The sequence below is a fragment of the Oreochromis aureus genome, linkage group 3 (genome assembly GCF_013358895.1).
Source record: "Oreochromis aureus strain Israel breed Guangdong linkage group 3, ZZ_aureus, whole genome shotgun sequence".
Classification (NCBI taxonomy): domain Eukaryota; kingdom Metazoa; phylum Chordata; class Actinopteri; order Cichliformes; family Cichlidae; genus Oreochromis; species Oreochromis aureus.
Window position 1 is genome coordinate 131,606,081 of NC_052944.1, and position 18,022 is coordinate 131,624,102.

At 41.2% G+C, this 18,022-nt stretch overlaps 1 protein-coding gene across 1 annotated transcript in view; it reads right to left on the reverse strand.

The window, feature by feature from the left end:
- LOC120435337 (NLR family CARD domain-containing protein 3-like) overlaps nucleotides 1–4,728 on the reverse strand; it is a 68,421-nt gene extending 63,693 nt beyond the window's left edge. Inside the window, exon 1 of the mRNA XM_039604742.1 lies at nucleotides 4,649–4,728. Coding sequence (XP_039460676.1) covers nucleotides 4,649–4,728 — 80 coding nt within the window. The remainder of the gene's footprint in view (nucleotides 1–4,648) is intronic.
- Nucleotides 4,729–18,022: the final 13,294 nt, after the last annotated feature.

The following is an 18,022-nucleotide window of genomic DNA, read 5'->3' on the forward strand; positions in this document are numbered from 1 at the left end:
TTCACTGGTAATAACAAGCTTCATTCAATTCAATTCAATTCAATTCAATTCAATTTTATTTATATAGCGCCAAATCACAACAAAAGTCGCCTCAAGGCGCTTTATATTGTACAGTAGATAGCACAATCCATCCAGTAACGCTCTGTGTCAGTGTATGTATGAGTATGATTAAAAATACTGGGATATGCTTTACTGCTGCAATTGAGGACCATCAGGTGTGTGGCAGCCAAGTTTCCCAGAAAGGAATTCAAATGAAACTCAAAAGCACCAATAGTGAAGGAGAGCAGTTAAAACTGTGAGTAGAGTTTTTAAATAATTCTGTTTGTGTGTCTGACTGTACAGAACAAAAGACAAATAGCTAAACTGTACAAGACTACTTTAAAACATGCAGAAATGTTACATGCATTAATTTATAAACACTTACATTCCACAGCAAATATCTGAGCTCACTCAGGATATTGGAGACTATCTCGCAAATTACCCCTACATGCAGAAAAGTTACCCTGTGCTGCACATGCAGGTTATTTGCATCATCCATTTCATTTCAGAGATACATCGTCTTGTTAAAATACTGACATTTACCACTGCAATATAATAATACCAACGTGTTTCAACACGTTATGTGTATTTACGTTTTTCTCACCAACAATATAATCTCTTCACGACAATTAGGCTCCACATCCAAGCATAAAAACCCAGGAAGTCCCAAGATAATGTAAGTTTTGGGAAAACTGCAGTTAACTCTTACGCACTTAAGCATGGTGACCAAAATGTGCAACTACACAAACCAATAAAATGAACGTCTTCATGTACACACAAAATGCTGATAACAAAACACAAACAACAAAGTTGAATTACTCAATGACAGTGTTGTCTTAACATACATACAAAGAAACCAACAATTTAAGACCTCTTTTTACACCGTTAAGGGATATTTGCTTAACTTAAGGGGAAAATATTACTATCAATTAACTACTCAGCTTCATATGTTTGATATCCCATTTGCAAAAAGGCTCTTATGTTCTCAGAGATGTCGTTCACACTAGTGTAATACCCAGCTCATCTCAACAGCCGTCAGCTGACCAAGTGGGCGTGGCTAAAAATACTAAGAAACACAAAGAAGCTTTTTCTGGCAACACTTTAATCTCTGACTGGTGCACTGTCAGTTTATTTTGAAATCAATCTTTCACTTTTTATGTCCTGATTTAGAATTTTATAGATTTGTTTTAACAGCTTATTATCATAACGTTATGAACAGTTAAAACAAGAAGGAAACAGAGCCTTTCACTGTTTTTCGTGTCCTTTACAGATGAACAGAAGAGTGAAATAAGAGAAATAACACCAGTCACAATCTATAGAGTTATCATATTTTAGTTTATACAGAACATCTATGTTACGGACATGTTACAGTCTTCTGAATGTTGAATATTTATTTCAGTACAGCCATCTACACGCTGCATCAGTAAGGCCTCCTGCATCGTGCTCGACCCCTCACACCCCTCAGATGGGCTCTTTTCCCTCCTCCCATCTGGCAGACGCTATCGTAGAATTGGGGCCCGATCCTCCAGACTGGGATTTTCCCACAAACCATCAGACTCCTGAACTCATTACCAGCTCCCCCACTCCCCAACCACACAAACCAAAAAAAAAAAACAACCCATTAACTGACTCTACTGGACTCCACATACCACTGCCTTTGAAAATACAGAAGCTGCTCTATGGACAATCCTACTCTCAGGAATCATGTTGGTCACTTTATTTCACACTGTAAACTGTACAGCTGCTATGTTGGTCATTCTAAACCACTTCAAAGTCACTTTAAATCTCAATTGTAAATTTTAGACTGTTATTTAGAATAGAATAGAATAGAATAGAATAGAATAGAATTCAACTTTATTGTCATTGCACATGTCACAGGTACAGGGCAACGAAATGCAGTTTGCATCCATCCAGAAGTGCTTTAGTGATATAGATATATTACAATATATATTAGCAATAATATAGATATGTAAGTATATTACAGAAATGGGTCTATTATGGTATGTTATAATGTACACGGTATGAAGTATGTTGTGAATATTCTATAACTATAAGTATGTACAGGCTGTAGTGAGTACAAGCTATGTACAGGATATAAATATGAAAAACTATACAGAATATGAAATAAATAACTTTACAGAAATCTGAGTTGTACTGCTATACAGAAATGGGAACTATGCAAGTTGTAAACAGTTGTAGGGTTAAAAAATTATTGTATGTACAGAATGATTATTTACACAGAGCTATACAGTAGTGCAGTTAAGATAAGTGAGGGTGTGGATAATTTCTACAGAGGCTATATAAAGTGCTAGTGGTTGTGAGTGGTGGTTCAGTCCATGTTATTATTGTGTGTCCATTGTGGGTGTGTGTATGTTCAGTCCATGTGTTAACGTGGGTCAGATGTCAGGAGGCAGAGTTCAGGAGTCTGACAGCTGTGGGGAAGAAGCTGTTCCGGTACCTGGTGGTCTTAGTCCGGAGGCTCCTGTAGCGCCTCCCAGAGGGCAGGAGGGTGAAGAGTCCATGTGATGGGTGACTGGGGTCTCTGATGATTTTCCCAGCCCTTTTCAGACACCGCTTCCTGTAGATGTCTTTTATGGCAGGAAGTGGTGCTCCGGCGATGCGCTGGGCAGTTTTCACGACCCTCTGCAACGCCTTCCGGTCCGAGGCAGAGCAGTTCCCGTACCAGACTGTTATACAGTTGGCCAGGATGCTCTCGATGATGCAACGATAGAACTCTGAACACAAACAGAGGGACCGAACAACCAGCTGACAGCTGCAGCGCAAGCAATAGAAGCCCACAAATATTGTGAAAACAAGTCAAAACAGGGTTGTGCCTTAGATACTTCATTTAAATTGTCGTCAGCAACTTAAAAAAATAGAAATAAAAATAGTAATAGTAGATAATAATAACCGGTCAGCAGCGGCAGCCAAGCGCACCAGCGTTCACTCGACCGGAAGTGGGATGTCAAGTTTTTTTCTCACATCTTGCCACTGTGATGGGGGGTGTAGGAGCCATATGAGTTGCTCTTTTTCTGTGTAAGTGGGTTGGTTTAAATGGATTCACTCTATTGGTGCACGGGTGTGGGGCGTGGCTCATGGTGTGGTAGAGGATAAATGTGGTTGCACTCACCTGTTCACAGCACCTGCTGTTGATGAGCAGAAAGGTAGGGTGAGCATGGGGCAAAACTTTCTGTTGACCGCAGCTTGAGCGCAGCTTGAATGATTTTGAAATAGTTGACTGTAACTTGATGGTTTTGTATATGTATCCACTAATTTGATGCCATAGAAAGGTTGTAGTTTGGCATAGTAGTTAGTGCAGTCATGGTGAGTTGCAGTTATGTGTTTGTGTGGTCTGTGCATTTGTGTAATTGGTTAAAAGTTGATCCCCTGTGCTGATTTGTATGTTGGACGGTGCATGCGGAATAAAAAGGAGCAAATGGTACAGAAGTGTATTTTATGCGTTTATTGTTGCGCGTCATCTGTTCCTCATGTTTAGCCTGCCGCGGCCGTTGGTTGGAGGAGCCGCAATAATTTGTCAACAGAAAGGTTTGTAGGTTTTATTGGATTATTTATATATGGATGAGTTTTATTGATGAGAGTTTTGTAGTTTGCTGTTGCCTTTGTTCACGCAGCTTTTAGATGAAGCCTTTGGCGACACAAAACAGATTTCTTTCAGGAGTCTTATTCCCCTGTTAGGTTTTAGCAGTACAGCTGTATTAGGCATTGTACTGGTTTGCTTTCTAGTTATTGTGCATCAGGCGGCTGAAGCCATTGGCTTGGGAGTACCGCCGCAGTTTGTGTTTAAGACAGTTTGTCTTCCTCACAGCTGACGGTATGGAGGTACATAAATACCCACCGCTAGTATGTACGGAAGACTAGGGTGAGTTAGTCAGGTTTAATAGGCAGATAGTGGGGGATATTGCTCCTGTTAATTGTGTGTGTCCAAGGTTTTATGAAGTGAAGGTCATCAAGTTGATGTGTTGGAATGAAGCTGTGTGGCATAGGTGTATTTCAGCGTTTGGATTTTGTAATGCTTTGAAGAAAAATGGAGACACACCAATTAACACAATGTGTTGATGTGGATGGAAAGAAAAGACAGCCGAAACCAACTGCTAAGGCTTTGGAGAATCAGATTGAAAGGCTTCAAACAGAACGTCACACTAAGGTTAATAAAATTAAAAAGGTCATAAAGGTTATTAAAGAGTTAAAGCAATCTGAGGATAATGTTTCCACTGTTCAGGCTCAGTTAGAGAATTTGTCTGTGTTGCTTAATGAGGCAACTTGTCTGCATGAAACCTTGCTTCCTTTGCTTCCTCAAGAAGAGCAAGAAAAACAAACTGCTTGGTTTATAAGTGTGCGAGCACATAATACTGAGTTTATGGAGGAGATAAAGAAATGGCTTCATGATGCAAAGGGAAACTCTCAGAGTAAAAATCAGGTGTCTGAGCTTGATTTGCCTCAGTTGAATCCACCTGGTGTTTATTCCTCTCATGTATTACCAGCTGGAAATGGTTCTGGTGCTTCTAGGTACACCGGGAATGTTGGTAAAGGTGCTGTGATAGATGATGTTAATCCAAGTGATAGCATCTCTAATGTTGGAAACAGAAGTTTTAGGAAAAGTAAATCATCACTCAGTGGCTCAATGGTTTCATCTGCCTTGTCAGCACGCATAACGGCAGAGGCTGACATGGCTGCCCTTCTTGTTCGACAGAGGTTGTTGAAAGAAAAGCATGCTTTGGAGGAACAAGAAATACAGCTTAAGAAAAGAAAGGAGCTGCTTGACTTAGAAACTGAAATAGCAGCCTCAGCAGCTAAGGTGAATGTTTTGAAAGCTTCTGAAATGTCTCGAGTCTCAAGTGCCGTTAATGGTAAATCTGATGGAATGAATTCGTACTTAGAACGAGAACAGGGGCGTTTAGGTGTTTTAAATCCTAATGCTCCGATGTTCAAACCTGTGTTACTGGTACGGCAACAGCACCGCTTACAACCGCAAAGCTCTCCAGAGAGTAGTGCGGTGTGCTGAACGGATAATTGGAGGTGAGCTTCCCTCCCTCCAAGACATCTACAGGAAGCGGTGCCTGAGGAAAGCGGGGAGGATCATCAAGGACTCCAGTCACCCCAGCCATAAACTGTTCAGACTACTTCCATCAGGAAGGAGGTTCTGCAGCATCCAGTCCCGTACCAGCAGACTGAGAGACAGCTTTTTCCACCAGGCCATCAGACTGCTGAACACTTCATAGACACCTCACCCTCACTACTGGAACTTCAACATTATGCACTCCATACTGTACATTAATGCCACTGTTTTGCACATGTCCAACTACCAACCTCTGTATATTTTATATATCTTATTTTATTGTTTACTCTATTTCATTTGTAAAATATGTATACATACACACTCACACACACACACACACACACACACACACACGTAGAAAAACATATTTAGTATACTGTTGATGCAAGTGATCATCAAGCGCAGGTATTGGATGTAAGGCCTAAGGTTAAAAATATTTCTCAACCCAAGGTCATTTCATTGGAACAGTTAGAGACAAAGCCACAAGTATTTCCAGGTACAGTTTCGACTACTCAGATGATGTCGCAGTCTCACACACAATCAAAACATTTTACACATACAGAGCAAGGTAGTGAGGGTCATGATCATCTAGTCACCGTTTTGAAGAAACAAAATGAAATTACAACTTTATTGGCTGAGCAGCAGTCTCTGTTTTTGCTACCAAGGCGTGACATTCAGTTCTTTGATGGTGATCCTTTGCAATATCAGACATTTATGAGAGCTTTTGAGCACATGGTGGAGAGTCAAGCTCACAGTGCTAAGGATTGTTTATATTTTCTTGAACAATACACTAGAGGCCATCCAAGAGAAATGGTCAGAAGCTGTCAGTATATGCCTGTTGAGTATGGATATGCTAAAGCTAAATCTTTGCTCCAGGAGAACTTTGGCAATTCGTTGAAAATTGCTGCTGCCTATATTGAAAGGGTCAGTAAATGGCCACTTATAAAATCTGATGATGTGAAGGCTTTGCAGGAATATGGGTTCTTATTAAGGCAATGTTGCAATGCAATGGGAGACATTGAGTCCTTGCATGAGTTGGATGTCTCTGCTAACATGCAAGCAGTTATAAAAAAGTTGCCTTATAAGCTCAGGGATAAATGGAGGAATGTTGCCTGCGATCTGCAGGAGAGGTTTCAACGTAAAGTGGTTTTTAACGATGTTGTTGAGTTTGTTGAAAAGCAAGTGAAGATCGCAAGTGACCCATTGTTTGGTGATATACAGGATCCTCCAACAGCCAGCAGAAAAGAGGCGAGGAATGTTAAGTCTCAGTTTTACCCTAAGGCTAAGAAGAGTAGTTTTGCTACTACAGTGGCCAAGGTGGAAGGGAAGATTGAGCCAGCATTGAGGCGAGAGAGTGATTCAGTTGTGACCAAGGTTTGCTTGTTTTGTGGAGCAGGACATATGTTGGATTTGTGTCCTTCATTTGAAAGAAAGTTGCACTGTGAAAGATTATCTTTTTTGAAAGAGAATGGTGTGTGTTTTGGTTGTCTGCGCATTGGGCACAGAAGCAAGGACTGCAGGAAACGTCTCTTATGTAAAGTCTGTAATCAGAAACACCCCACACTCTTACATATCCACTCCAAGCAGAGGGAAAGTGTTTCAGTGCAAACTATAGGAGGGGGAGAACCACCAGATGAAGGTCCTTCATGTGCTGTGCAAAGCAGTGGTGTTACTGGGGCCGGTGAGCAAAATAGTGCTCTATCCATAATACCAGTTAGAGTGAAGTCCAAGAAAGGTAATCAGTCACTGATAACCTATGCTTTCCTAGATCCTGGGAGCTCAGCTTCATTTTGTACTGAAGGGCTCATGAATAGGCTGAATCTTTCAGGAAGGAAAACTGGCATTCTGTTGCGGACAATGGGTCAGGAGAAAATGGTCAGTAGTTATGTGGTTTCAGATTTGGAAGTAGCTGGTTTGGATTTAGATCACTACTGTGACTTGCCTGACTTATTTACACAGAAAAGCATGCCTGTTCAACAATGCAATATTCCCCGACAGGAAGATCTCGATAGATGGCCACATTTGCGCCATATTAAGATACTGGAGATAAATTCCGGGGTAGACCTGTTGATCGGGACCAATGTGCCCAAGGCTTTAGAGCCATGGGAGGTTATTAGAAGTCAGTATGGAGGTCCCTATGCTGTAAAAACTATGCTGGGCTGGACAGTGAATGGTCCTCTTAGAGAGGATCGTAAGACTGACATTTTTGATGTGACTGTCAATAGGATTTCCGTGGCAAGATTGGATGAGCTGTGGGAACGTCAAATGAAGGCTGATTTTCCAGAATGTATTGAGGATGAGCAGTTTGCATTGTCTAGAGAAGATCAGCAGTTTATGAAGTCAGTGATGGACTCGGCTAAGTTGGTTGATGGTCATTACACCATTGGTTTACCTTTTAGGTGCAATCAGGTAAAAATGCCAAACAATAAGAAGGTCGTAGAACAGCGAACTATGAGCCTTAAACACATGTTTATCAAGGATGATTCCTGGTTGACAGGGCCAAAGTTTCTTGTTGAACCAGAAATTAATTGGCCAGTGAACCTTGATTTTGGAAAGGTCTCTGTAAGTGATCCAGAGATTAAAACGGACGTTTTAGTTAATGCTGTTGATGCAAATGAATACAACAATGGTGCGATGAAGTTCATTACTTATTTTTCTTCTTGGACTCGTCTGAAAAGGATGGTTGCATGGATTCTTAGATTCAGAAGTTTGCTGCAGGAACTTAGTAAAAGGAGGAAACAGCTGAAAGAGAGCTTTGCGTCCAGCGCGACTAAAGAAAATCTTGAGGAAAAGCTTAAAAGAGAGTTGCAAACTGTCAAGGACCATGCTGCTAAAGGATTTCTCTCAGTAGAAGAACTTGACAAGGCAGAGGATGCAGTTCTTTGCTTTTGTCAAAGAAGGAGATATTTAGATGAGATCAGTAGGTTGCAGAGGGGTGAAAAGGTGAAGAAGAGTAGCGAGCTCTATCGGCTTAATCCTAAGCTTGAGAATGGTGTGTTGAGAGTGGGAGGTAGGCTTAGTAGAGCAGCTATGCCTGAAGATGCGAGGCATCCCGCTATTATAGCTAGGGATCTTCATATTTCTGACCTTGTGCTTCAACATGTACATCAGAAAATAGGGCATGGTGGACGTAACCACATGCTGTCCGAATTGCAGCAAAGGTATTGGATTCCAGGTGCAAGCATTGCCATAAGAAAGATTTTGGCTAAATGCATTGTGTGTCGCAGACTACATGCAGCACCAGGATATCAGATGATGGCAGACCTTCCACAAGATCGCATCTCACCGGATGAACCTCCATTCTCTCGGGTTGGAGTAGATTGTTTCGGACCTTTTCAAGCTAAGCGCGGAAGGTGCGAAGTAAAGAGATATGGAATTATCTTTACATGCCTGGCAGTGAGAGCTGTGCATTTAGAGGTGTTGTCATCTTTGAGCACAGACTCTTTTATTAATGCGCTCCGTCGATTTATATCAAGGCGAGGTCAGGTATTGGAGATACGATCAGATAATGGTACAAACTTTGTGGGTGGTGAACGTGAGTTGAAAGAGACAGTGAAAGGATGGAATCAGGCACAGATTCATGAGATGCTGCTGCAAAAGGACATAAAGTGGATTTTTAATCCTCCTGCTGGTTCCCATCATGGCGGTGTTTGGGAACGTCTCATAAGGTCTGTCAGGAAGGTGTTAAATTCTGTTTTGAAAATGCAGAACTTGGGTGATGAAGGCCTTTGTACAGTTCTTTGTGAGGCAGAGGCTATTGTGAACAGTAGGCCAATAACCAAAGCCTCTACTGATCCTAATGATTTGGAGGCCTTGACTCCTAACCATCTGTTACTGCTTAAGACCAAGCCATTGATGCCACCAGGAGTGTTCCAGAAGGGGGACGTGTATGGACGACGTCGATGGAGACAAGTACAGTACATGTCTGACCTGTTCTGGAAGCGCTGGGTTAAGGAGTATCTGCCCCAGCTTCAAGAGCGTCAGAAGTGGCAGAGAATCAGACGGAATTTCATTCCTGGAGATGTGGTTGTCGTTGTCGATGATTCTGCGCCTCGGAACTCTTGGGTGACTGGTAGAGTTGTGGAAGCAATTTCTGACGGTAAAGGACTTGTACGTCGGATTCGTGTTAAAACAAAGACTGGTTGTTTGGACAGGCCGATCACTAAAGTGTGTCTTCTACAGGAAGCAGAAGAGTCATGAAGATTGACTTTTTCAAATGTCTATTTGTATTAATGTGGATTTCATTATTTTTGAATTGAAATTGTATTTTTGAACGTTTGATAAAGGATTGATTTTGATTATCAATATGTCTCCTACATGGTAAGTATGATGTAATTATTGCTCTAAAATAATTAGGGGCCGGTATGTAGGAGCCATATGAGTTGCTCTTTTTCTGTGTAAGTGGGTTGGTTTAAATAGATTCACTCTATTGGTGCACGGGTGTGGGGCGTGGCTCATGGTGTGGTAGAGGATAAATGTGGTTGCACTCACCTGTTCACAGCACCTGATGTTGATGAGCAGAAAGGTAGGGTGAGCATGAGGCAAAACCTTCTGTTGACCGCAGCTTGAGCGCAGCTTGAATGATTTTGAAATAGTTTGACTGTAACTTGATGGTTTTGTATATGTATCCACTAATTTGATGCCATAGAAAGGTTGTAGTTTGGCATAGTAGTTAGTGCAGTCATGGTGAGTTGCAGTTATGTGTTTGTGTGGTCTGTGCATTTGTGTAATTGGTTAAAAGTTGATCCCCTGTGCTGATTTGTATGTTGGACGGTGCATGCGGAATAAAAAGGAGCAAATGGTACAGAAGTGTATTTTATGCGTTTATTGTTGCGCGTCATCTGTTCCTCATGTTTAGCCTGCCGCGGCCGTTGGTTGGAGGAGCCGCAATAGGGGGAACTTAGGGTAAGGCAGTTGAAATGGCTTAGAGTCAGACAGGGATTTCATGTTGCACAGTCTTTGTATGGCCACGATCCCTGGGATGCTGTGAGAACACAACTACGTTCGTTTCCGCAAGCTCTTTAAGAAGGGAACGCTGGTGCTCGTTTTCGATGTCTGCTCCACTTAAATCCACTTCCTGGCTTGCCACCACATGGTCTATACCCATGCATGCTTCTCTGCTTCGGCTGGCATGATGACTGCCCTGCAACCTGTCTCAAAAGTCCACAATACTTTCCACCAGAGACGCCTTGGCCAGATGTGTGTGAGGCTTGATAGTGATAGGTTAATGGCCTGTATTTATATAGCGCCTTTACTAGTCCCTAAGGACCCCAAAGCACTTTACATATCCAGTCATTCACCCATTCACACACCAGTCATTCACCCATTCACGCATTCACACACTGGTGATGGCAAGCTACGTTGTAGCCACAGCCACCCTGGGGCTCACTGACAGAGGCGAGGCTGCCGGACACTGGCGCCACCGGGCCCTCTGACCACCACCAGTAGGCAACGGGTGAAGTGTCTTGCCCGAGACTGTCCGAGCCGGGGCTCGAACCAGCAACCTTCCTATTACAAGGCGAACTCCCAACTTTTGAGCCACGATCGCCCCGTTTGGTGTTTGGTGTTGTTTGGGTTATGAGGAAAATGATTCAATAACTTCCTGCTAATACAAAACATTTCACCATATTTCCTCATAAAATCTTGATACATTCTCAGTCATCCAGGTAAGTAAATCTCCAAAGGTTCTGTTCATCTGGATGTGGTGTTTTCAGTGATGAACAGAATCAACCTTTGGGATTTCGTCAAAACCCTCTTTTGTCTGACCATTTGAATCTGACCATTAGTAAGACATGACGTGGGAAGACAATAATGAAATGTACAATACAATAGGCAAGTGGAGGAGAGAAAAAAAGAGACCTCTAGTCATGCTGGGCTCCTTATGGGAGGTCATTATGAGAACAGAAAAAAAACAAACAAACAAACTCCTCTGCGCAGAGAGCACAAACAACTCCAAATCACAACAACATAAACCACATGACAAGCAACTGGGTTGGGTAAGAGTGTGAGAGGTGAGCCAAAGTAGCCACAGCCATCCACCAAGCGCTATTAATTCAGCGCTGGGACTTAGACCTGCCGTCTAACTTTGGCCTTGGAGATAAGCGTTCGAAGGCATTTGGAATACAGGATGGGGGTGTGTAGAATAGGAAGGAACAGTCTAAACACAGTCTGTTATCAGGGTGAGAATTGTTATGTTCAGCTCCAACCTTGAGACCACAGCTGGCGCCGATATGGTAGCCACATGAAATGATGGTGGTTTTCCTTTAGTGAGAATAACTGCATGTTAAATTCACAGTCGATCTAAATGTCCATCACTTGTCTCTCAATCTCCATTTGGAGAGCCGTAACATAAGCTTCTCCGAGATGTTATCAACCTTGCGCTCAAAGAGCATAGGCTGAGTACTTATGTAGCCATGAGCTTCTTCAAGATCTTATCCAGTGAGCCCATTTTGAGAAGTCACGACCCCTACCATCATTTCAATCACAGCGCACAGCCTTGTGGGGTTTTGAACAGCCGATTCCGCTTTCTTTAATCTTTGATAAGCCAGGGCCAAGCCAGCTCCGATCAGAAAGAACCCCGTTATCATGGTTGTGAAAAGGTAGATGTCTTCGATGTCCTTGATCGACACTCCCGCCAGGCACACAACCCTCCAGTTCTTCCACCTGTCCATCGTGTATCCAGCAGGGAACATCCCTCCAGGACACTCAGGCTCACCCGAGCCCAGACTTCTCGTCGAGAAGAGGGTGTCAATTGCATTCAGGGGACCAGATGTTCAAATCCATAACTCCTCTTTTAGGTTTTAGAGAACAGACCGGGAGAGTGTTCCAGGGCAAAAAGCACAAAGTAGATGAGACTAGACAAGACTGGACTAGACTCCTTTCCAGTTAACAATTTCCAGATTATTATTCACAGCTTTGCCCTCAGTGTTAGTGAGGTGTCACTTTAACCTGCTGCTAAATGAAAGCAACACATTTATGTCTATGATTCAAAGGCAGCTTTGCTTCTTGTGCTGCTGCTGCTGCTGCTGCTGCTGGGCTCCTGGATGATACACACGTGGATTTGAATGATTGCATGAAGTGCCACAGTTTCATCATCACTTTTTAAAGAGGGAACTTCATCTGACATTGAAGTGATGATCAGATCAGTCTTGTGTTTACTGCCATGGAGCTGACACGTGTCACATTGACTGAATCCAGATGAATGAAAAGCTCCACCAACAACTTTTCCTTCAACTAACTGCAGATTTGTTTCTGTCTGTGTACAAACTGATGTCTCTCACTTCAGACTGGATTTAAATTCAGCTTCTTCAGGTCACACCTTCTTGTATTCACTCCAAAAACAGTCTGAGTCAGAGTACCGTTCATGTACACACAATGTTGTGGTTGTAAGAAAGTACTCTCCCTTGAACCCGACCTTGCTGAGTATAGTTAGTAAACTGAATCAGTGCTTCTTCCATGTATGTTACAGCCTCTAATATGAAGACATGATCAGCAGATGTCCACTCTCTGATATGGAGAAAACATTTTTGTGTGTATTTGATGTTAATGGTTGTTTGAACATCTTGTGTGGAGTGTTTGAAGATGATGAAGCAAATGCAGACAGTAGATACAGAAGCACTGAGAACAGAGAGGAGGCTGATTATTAAAGTTAACCCAAAAACACAAGCACGGCTTTAATACCGCTGATAAGATGAGTCAGCTGTCTGAGCTATGATGTTGTTAAATCCTGGTTTTTCATGGCACGGAAGATTAGAGATGATTGGCCAGCACAGCCTGGATTATAACCCATCACACAGAGCATCTCTGTGAACTCACTTTGAACACACTGGAAACCAACAGGAAGACAGGAGATAGAGTTTTGTCTTATTTCTATTTCATCATCACAGTTTGGGTTACAATAATCTCTTCAGCAAGAGTAACAAGACTTTATAATGTAAACTTGTATCTCCAACAGCTTTTCTGTGGTTGTCCTGGTGAGGGTCATGTGATCAGGGACAGACACACAAAGCAGTAAGTGCTTTAACTCTGCTCTATGATATCCTTTATACTACAATCATTTACTCCCTTCAATACAAACTGTGAGTCCAAACCATTTCTACAGCAGCTGCACCAACATAAAGCTGAATTCACTCAACCATAATTCACTCAAACCTCTTCACAGGACACAATCAAAGGAATCCAAAATCATCAGATATTGTAGAGATCTATAAACGTAGTCAGGTCCTGAGCATTAAAGTCAGCATCACCTCTCTGCTCTCTCTTACAGCATATTCATGAGAATCAGATGTGTTTTAATTATGTTTTGGTGAAGGAAACAGTCTTCATGGAAGTTTCAATCACCTAACTAGACAAACTGGTAACTGCACGCAATTTCAGTTTACAGCACAGCTGATCTTTTTGAAGCATCAACGGTAACAACATGTTATTTAACAGAAGTGTAAAAAGACGAACAGACTGTGTTTAACTTAAATTACACTTTAATCCAGATCATACGTCAGATTTGTTGTATATAGAGTAAACTAAAATGTCTCTCCTCTATCAGTTCCATCTGTGATGCTGTCAGCAGATGAATGTTTAACTTCCTCAGTGTGTCTGCATATTACCAGGTTATTACAGCTTTATTCTACTCTGTTCCTTCTGTTTTTATTCATTGACCAGTATGACCAGTCTCGATCAGACTTCTTCCAGCCCTGTGCTGACCAGGACACCACGGGGTCTCACTCAGACTCTGACTTGAGCTTCTGGACTCAACCATGTGATTCTTGTTATAGAGATTCTGACCTTTGCATCTGAACTTTTCTAACAGACTAAAACTTTCCTCTTTATTTTCCTTTACTCCAGATGTTGTGTTTTTCCTTTGAACAGCTAATGTGTGTTTAATTTGAAATAGATTAAACACAAATGTCAGTGTTAGGTTCTTCTTAGCACTTCACAGTTCATACATCCATAAGTTATGTAGGGAGAGGCATAAATGTGTTTAGGCTTATTTCACTCTGATATTAAAATCATGATTCTCTGAGAAAGCTTCATTACAACATAGTTTTAACAGGAATCAATTTAACTCATCTAAATGTACCACTGGCAGACTATATAAATGCACTTAATACAATGTAAAATCTTTAATGTAAATATGTAAGAAAAATTGTGTATGTTTATGTTTCTGTTCTGTGTCCTGTGTACTGTTTGTTTGTATATGTGTGTCTTTTGCTGCTGTTACAACCAAATTAGCCCCTTGTGGGACAATTAAAGTATTATTCTATTCTATTCTGTTAGTCTAAAGTAGTAATAAGGTGGCAGCAATCCAAAATGGCGGCCAACCAAACCGGTTTGACAACCGGTTTGACCGGTTTCGTGCGTGTGCGCATGCGCGTTCAGGTGCTGGGGGTTATGCGAGTTCATGTGTGGAAACACACAGGGCGTCAGAGAGGTTTATATGAGTTCATGTGTTTTTAACTTAATTTAATCAAACCATAGGGTTTTTTCTCACTTTGGCGTGTCTCAACATTCATTTATGCAGACATATGTGTCCTTAAGAGCAATTCTTTGTTTTGGCATGTAGGGGTGGAAGGCGTTTTGTTCACAGTGCGCCTTAACAAAGCGCGAATGCTTTTGATTTACATCTAGTCAAAAGTGTTGGTAATAGTGTTTTAATCACACTAATTTTGTGATTCTGACAATGTCTCAGCAGGCAGTGATGCAAACATTTTATTTAAAAATCGGGATTTCAGAATGTTGATCCAAGAGGGAGATGGAGCCAGCTAGTTTTTTCAACACCGTAAATGGTCACAAATAACATACAGCCCTTTTAGAAAATAAATGCTATAGGCCTACTTCTAAAACACGTTGCACATGATGTCACCTTTTCCCCAAAGCAACCAGTATCGCTCATTTCAAACTAATTGTGTTTTAATCACACTCATTTTGTGATTCTGACAATGTCTCCTCATGTAGTGATGCATACCTTTTATTTTATAAACGGCACAAGCGGGAATTTCTTCTGTATGGGTAATTTCATCCTGTTCACAAGCGTTTCATTTAATCAAACCAATAGTTTAATTTAACTAGTTTTACGGATCTAGCAGGGTTTATTTCACGAAATGATGCAATCATTTTATTTAAAAATCGGGATTTCGGAATGTTGATCCAAGAGGAGACAGAGGCTACTAGTTTTAAGGCAATAGGTGCTCACAAATAACATTCACCACCCCTTTAGAAATAAATGCTGCAGTGATACTTCTAAAAGCAGTCGCACAGACCCGCTCCGTCTTTTCAACAGCCGGTTAATTGTTTGAAATTGTTCAGGATTGCAAAAGCCCACCGCGGGTACCATTTAATTGTTGTGATTCCTTAGGAAGACAAAAGATAAGTGTATCACTTAGTTGTTGAGAGTACCATGCGAACAAGGGCCCAACCTATTGTCTGAAGTAGGAGGTATCGTTTCTTTTGAAATTCCTTAGGAAAAGGTAAAAGCCGACAGGTGTACCAGTCGAGCGGGGACCCGACCTATTGTTTAAAGTGGCCGGTATCGGCTCGTTTGTAATTCCTCGAGAAGGTAAAAGCCCCGCAGATGTACCAGTCGAGCAGGGTCTCGCCTATTTTCTGAAGTAGCCAGCAACAGCGGACCCTTAGGCCTATCTTGGCCAGTTACACCGGAGCTCAGCACCTGCGTGCCCCACCCTCATTGTTTTAAACTTGCACAGCAAGGTGATGCCCTGCAGCTGTATCGACCCCAGATTTATAGGCACCGCATCTATTGTTTTTGGAAGCACCCGGTCCTATATGAACCGCTTCTCAGAGCGTGAGACCCTCGACATTTCGCGTCAGGACCAGCGCCGGTGCAGACCATTTTCTACCCACACAGAGCGTTTCTGACCAGCCGGCGTTGCTTATGCATAAGAGAAAAGCAACAATACAACGCGGTTCTCTGCTCCAAGACATCCGTGGTCCTTTCACACGGTAAGCATGTGTGTTATAGCCAGCGCTTCATAAATGTCAGTCTGTCAGCGCAGATTATTCAAACTGTTTTTAAACGTGACTCATTTGTTGTCCAAAAAACATTTCCTCTAAATTTGCAAAGTTACTGATTTAAAAATATATATTTTCGAATTTTTAGTTGGATGTCAAACATATGATAGACTCTTGAGCATATTTATATAGCAAAATTCACAGTGGTATAACCATAAACGATACCCAAATGTGCACCAATGCACTCTAATGCACGCCTTTTAAACTGTATGTTGATAAGTGCATGAAGTATACCTTTACCTCTATAGCTGAAAAGAGTCTGTATCCATAATTTGTGGATCTATTGATCTGTTTTTAATGTGGCACTTTTTTTCACGAACTGCAGATGATGAAATCCTCTTTATTTGAGAAAGTGTCCCTAAGCTATTGTTGTTCATACTTACTGAGCGCCCTAGCTACTTCTTTACTATGTCAGTAAACTTTTGAACAAGAAAGGTGTTGTAGATTTAAAGACACATCTTAATTGAAGCAAAGGCAAAACATCTGAATGAATTTTATGTGGCTGTTCATATTAAAGCCATCAAAGAGTGAAAATCCAAAAGCTGCTGCAAACCTTTGTATTAATGATCTCTCTCTCTCTCTCTCTCTCTCTCTCTCTCTCTCTCTGTGTGTGTGTGTGTGTGTGTGTGTGTGTGTGTGTGTGTGTGTGTGTGTGTGTGTTCAGAAGGAAGGAAGGTCAAGGCAGGGCAGGAGCTTTTTTTTTTGCAAGAAGTGTAGCTCATACATTGCAATAAATGTATTCTGCTACATCTGCTAATGAGAGAACATGTTTTTCATCATAAAGACTGTGAAAATAAGCATTGTTAAAGTGTCACTTCAGTAATGCTGCTGGGAGAAACAAGTGTTGACTCATTTTTTAATTTTTTTTTTTAAATACATGACTTAAAACACTAAACTCTAATTTCAAAGGTTTATTTTAAGTTTAAAGAATATAAGAGCTGGTAAGACGATGAGTTTTACTTCTCACTGTCCGTGTTATGTTGTAGTATCCATTATCATGTATGCTACTTTGCTCTGTGGACTGTAAAATGTTTCATTGTATTCATGAAATAAACCAGACTTTCAATGTCTGAATCTTTTACCGTTTTTCTGCTTTTGTTCACCCAAAGTTGACAAAACCCACAGACATCCAGAGTTAACTCACTAACAGTGTGGACCAATCTCAGTGTATTTGGCTGCTTTTTTTCCTAAACACAATCAGCTGACTGAGAGAAATGCCTGTAGTCAACCACTTTGGTCATTATGAATGTTGAAGGAGATTTGTTCCATAGACACATTATACTAGTGTTTCCTGCACTTAATCCATCACTACTATGTTCTATTAAAATTCAGATTCCTTTTATAGTTTGCAGTGAAATTTGTTAAACCGTTGCTTAATGTGACAGAAGTACACGTCACTCTTTACTAACACATTGTAGATAAGTTTATTGCTGGACAACCCAGTCTCACACACACACTATAGATTTTTAAAGTTCTTGTGTACAACGGTTTAGCTACAGATATAACTTCTACTTTTGATAAAGATCACTCCGTCTGCATATTTGTTAAGAAATAAAAAGCATCTTTACTGGGATATTTATTGTCAAACTATGCAATTTTCCAAATGTGTGTGAGTAAAATGTTGTCCCCATGAATCATTCAGCATTAACAACACAAACTGTTTTGATAGCAGAAACAGTCTGCCCTATAGTTCCCATACTTTACCGCTAGTTTTACAAACACATTCTTCTTCATATGTTTAATTGGTTTTTATGAAACTGATTTTCAATAGTACAACCAACGTCTAACTTTTCCTTGCTCCCCAGTATAAATGCAAGAATTTTGCAGGATTTATTGAAACTGTCACAATTTAACACTCAACGCCATAAACAGAGTTGATCC